This window comes from Siphateles boraxobius, unplaced genomic scaffold (assembly GCF_051911475.1).
Source record: "Siphateles boraxobius isolate OS27281-9 unplaced genomic scaffold, OSU_SipBor_1 72, whole genome shotgun sequence".
Classification (NCBI taxonomy): domain Eukaryota; kingdom Metazoa; phylum Chordata; class Actinopteri; order Cypriniformes; family Leuciscidae; genus Siphateles; species Siphateles boraxobius.
In genome coordinates, this window is record NW_027509200.1 from 987501 (window position 1) to 991406 (window position 3906).

The 3906-nt window shown below is 40.0% G+C and overlaps 1 protein-coding gene across 4 annotated transcripts in view; it reads right to left on the minus strand.

The window, feature by feature from the left end:
• dnm3b (dynamin 3b) overlaps nucleotides 1-3656 on the minus strand; it is a 55559-nt gene extending 51903 nt beyond the window's left edge. The window contains exons 1-4 of one of the 4 annotated variants that reach the window (XM_077217304.1): nucleotides 3392-3656; nucleotides 2742-2986; nucleotides 189-262; nucleotides 1-94 (exon numbers count right to left, since the gene is read on the minus strand). The exon at nucleotides 1-94 is cut by the window's left edge and continues 56 nt beyond it. In XM_077217304.1, the coding sequence (XP_077073419.1) occupies nucleotides 1-94; nucleotides 189-262; nucleotides 2742-2902 (329 nt within the window). In that variant the 5' untranslated portion in view covers nucleotides 2903-2986; nucleotides 3392-3656. The remainder of the gene's footprint in view (nucleotides 95-188; nucleotides 263-2741; nucleotides 2987-3391) is intronic. The other 3 variants (XM_077217305.1, XM_077217302.1, XM_077217303.1) reach the window with 3 other exon arrangements.
• Nucleotides 3657-3906: the final 250 nt, after the last annotated feature.

A 3906-nucleotide genomic window follows, 5' to 3' on the forward strand; every position in this document is an offset into this window, starting at 1 on the left:
CCAGTAACGCGGTCCGTCTCGGCCTCGATCTCCTGACGCACCTCATCGAAATCCGTGAACTTCTTCCCTTTGCAGTGCAGGAACTCAGCCCACTCTGTAGAGCCACCATGACACAGGACACACAGATACACACGCATGTTAATCGCTCTCGGCCTGAGACACTGAGTGCTGTGGAGACGTGGCTTCACCTGTGTTGGAGTTCACGAGCTGCAGAACCAAAGGCCTACGAGTGACAATGCCAGATCCACGAGGAAGGAAATCCCTGCGGGAAACACAGAACCAAGACTCAAACAGATGATCTCTGTACCAAACATACGTCTAACTTCTGTCTCAAGCTTGCAGTTACACAGCATTAGTCAGAAACATTGCATCACAAATACTCAAGAGATTTGATTTAAACTACAAAAATCACTCACATTAGCATTACTCACATTAGCACATTAGCATCTGGTTTGTTTCTCGCCTCTTCTACAGCTGCTTACAGTCAGTACTGGTGGGTTTATGATGGACCTCAATGACTTTACCCTAAAACACCAGCTTATATATTACGTTTTTAATTTATTCAATGAACACAAGACTAATGGTATTTGTAAAAAACGACTACATCCTTTTTTTTTTTTCTTGCAAGTGTCATAATTTTCTCGCACTCTTGGGACGTTAAGGGATAATTCTCTGTGGAGATGCTTCAAAATAAAATGTATTGTGAAAACACTATACAAATCTAACTGACTTGACTTGATGATTGCCATTTACTGTTATATATAATTCACACTGATGTTTTTAACATAGTCAAGTAATTTCTAGGAAAATAAAATTAAATTAATCAAGCTTTGTTCTCATCCAATAGTGACAGTACAGTCAAATCAATAATATTTCTTAACATTAAGGGTCTTTTAAACCCCAACTAAACAAGCCAGAGTGCTACTAGTGATCACCTGGGTTATTTATGTGTGTGGGTTTTGTGTGTTATGCAATGTGTTTTCTTTCCTTTTCTCCTCTTTTAGGCTTTAGTTTTGTTTATATGTAATCCCTTTAGCATAAGTGAAGTAGTAGGTAGCAGTGAATGTTATTTATTGTTTATGTATTAAGTTACTTAACTGCTCTTTTAAAGTTTTCTGTGAATCTTCAACCACTCTCTATAGTATTGAGAGAGCTATAGTACTCAAATGTCCTCTGATTCAGGAGTCTTTGACCTTAGTGCTGTTTATTATAACCCTCATTCATCTGTCCATTGCTGCTGTCATCCAACGGCTGACATCTTATATCAGTTAAAGGCAGATATGTGTCTGTATTAACAAACAAAAGTCACACGCTGCCTCTGTTTCCAGAGGTGTACCCCAGGGTTCACTCCTCGGACCTCTCCTATTCCTGATTTAAACCCTGAAATCATGCTAGTTGAGCCCAAATTCTCACTCAGGTTAGGCCGTTACGTACTGATACACAACTTGTGAGTGATATTCTATTTTATTGCCCACATTAACCACTTTGTAACGTTCTTGCCAGTTTTATCGTTTAATGATCACGATCTTGATTCAAACACCCACATCATCTTATTCCTAAATGACAGCGATTCATCTCTGCTTATTAAACCTTTGACAAGTCGGATCACAGGAACATTGAGACCCGTGTTCTGATCCGGAGAGAGCCGTTGTCATGTATCGTAGTAAAACAGCTGCACAAACAGTCTTTTCAAGCACACAGCATCATTACTTCTGTGCTACAATAATTCAGATTAAAAGTTTTATGATATAAACACAGATGTCTATGTTAGCGTAAATCACCTTTTGAAAGCAACTCATAGCTTCAAATCACGATTGTATCATTACAGAATTCCACCAGTAGGTGGCGACACATTCTTGAGCAATCGTTGTTCAAAAAACGCTGATTCATCTAGTAATGAAACAAGTGACATCTTTATGAGTGAGTCATTGGATCATTCATTCAAACTGATTTAAAAATAAATAAATACTAATAATTTCAATTAATTTAATGTTTTTGCATACACTGCAGCAATTAACATTTTATCTGAACGAGTCAATTATTATCTCAATTTTAAACAGAAAAAAATGTGAATCTTGCAGCTCTACTTTCAAAGCAATCATCCATACGTTTATTATCATTTATTCATTATTATTAATACCATTCCGCTGTGTTACTTAACTTACGTGCTGCATACTTTACTGTTTCCTACACTGATGATTGGTATAGATAAAGCTGAATCAGAACTCAGTACTGCCTTATTGGGTAGCAGGTTCTGTATATTATAGCTACTAATATAATAAATGTAGTCATGTGACTGTCATCACCCTCTCTTACAAAAATTAACCTTGGTTTTACAATAGTAAAAGTGTAGTAACCATAGTTTTTTTGGCAGATTGATTACCATTTGTATAACCAGAGTTTTACAAAAAATACTATGTTTAATTTGATGTGGTTTAACTATAATAACCATATTTTTCTTGGTTTTATTTTTAGTATAACCATGGTTAAATTGTAGTATAAATAAATAACATCTTTTTTTGTTTGTTTTGGTTTTATTTTTAGTAAAACCATGGTTAATTTGTAGTATAACTAAAATAACATCTTTTTTTGTTTGTTTTGGTTTTATTTTTAGTAAAACCATGGTTAATTTGTAGTATAACTATAATAACCATGTTGTTGTTTTTGGTTTTATTTTCTGTAAAACCCTGATTAATTTCCGTAATGGCTGTGATGGACGTATTTCCATCATCCTCACTCACTTCCCCACGAAGTTCTCCAGCACGGAGCTCTTGCCGGCGCTCTGCCCGCCCACCACCGCGATCTGCGGCAGGTCCAGGTTACAGCTCTGCCCGATGGAGCTGAAGGCGTCCTGGAGCCGGTTCACCAGCGGGATCAGGTCCTCCATGCCCCGGTTCCCCATGATGATGAGGAGGAGGAGGAAGATGCGGCAGAGTCTGAGGAGCTAGATGAGGAGGAGGAGGAGGAGGAGGACACGCGCATCCAGCTATAGAGACACACACACAAACACGCGCATCCAGATAGAGACACGCACACACACACACACACACATCCAGATAGAGACACACACAAACATTGCGCAACTGTTTCTGTCCGCGAGCACAGATTGTCAAGGGCACTGGAGAACAGCAGATCCTCAGCATTACTCCATGATAATATACATCTCTGTGTGTATTAAACACGCGTTATAAGGGATGCAGCAGGCCTAGATGCATTTATACTGATGACATAAGGGATGAAGATGCATTTAAACCGAGAATAATAAGGGATGTGTATGCATTCATAAGGGATGCTCTATGGATGACATTAGGATGTGGATGTTATGATTTAATACGTCATCGGCCCGTCGCCTGCATATAAACTGGCGTTATTGATGCAGGGAAAGACTTACCGTTATCCGTCTCCACCTGAGCCGCCTTGGAGCCGCAACAGCCTAAACGCGCAAACCCTAATCCAGCTACTGGTGCTGACACAAACCCAGACGCGTGTTATTGTCGCTGATCGGAAAACACACATCTGTATGTCACGCTATTTCCTATCGTCTTTCTCTCCGAACACAAATTAATCGCCCTGCAACGCAGCCGCACTCATTACGATGCACTTGGCGCAGGACGCAACCAATCAGCGGCCAATCACAATCACGCGCTCATGAATATTAATCGAGACCGGCTGCAGTCGCGCGCTCTGTTTACTGGAGCGCTCGGTCAAGAAACCTCATTAATATTCATAGCCCAAGCCTTCACTCCAAGATTGACCGCTAATTGGTCAATCTCTAACCAATGTCTTGCCTGTCAACCAATCGGTGAGGAGTACTGGATGAACGTGCCGTCACGCGCGTAATATTCATGAGCAAACCTCCTCCGCCATAGTGGATTGACACCGAGAAATCATCAAACCTTTCATCTA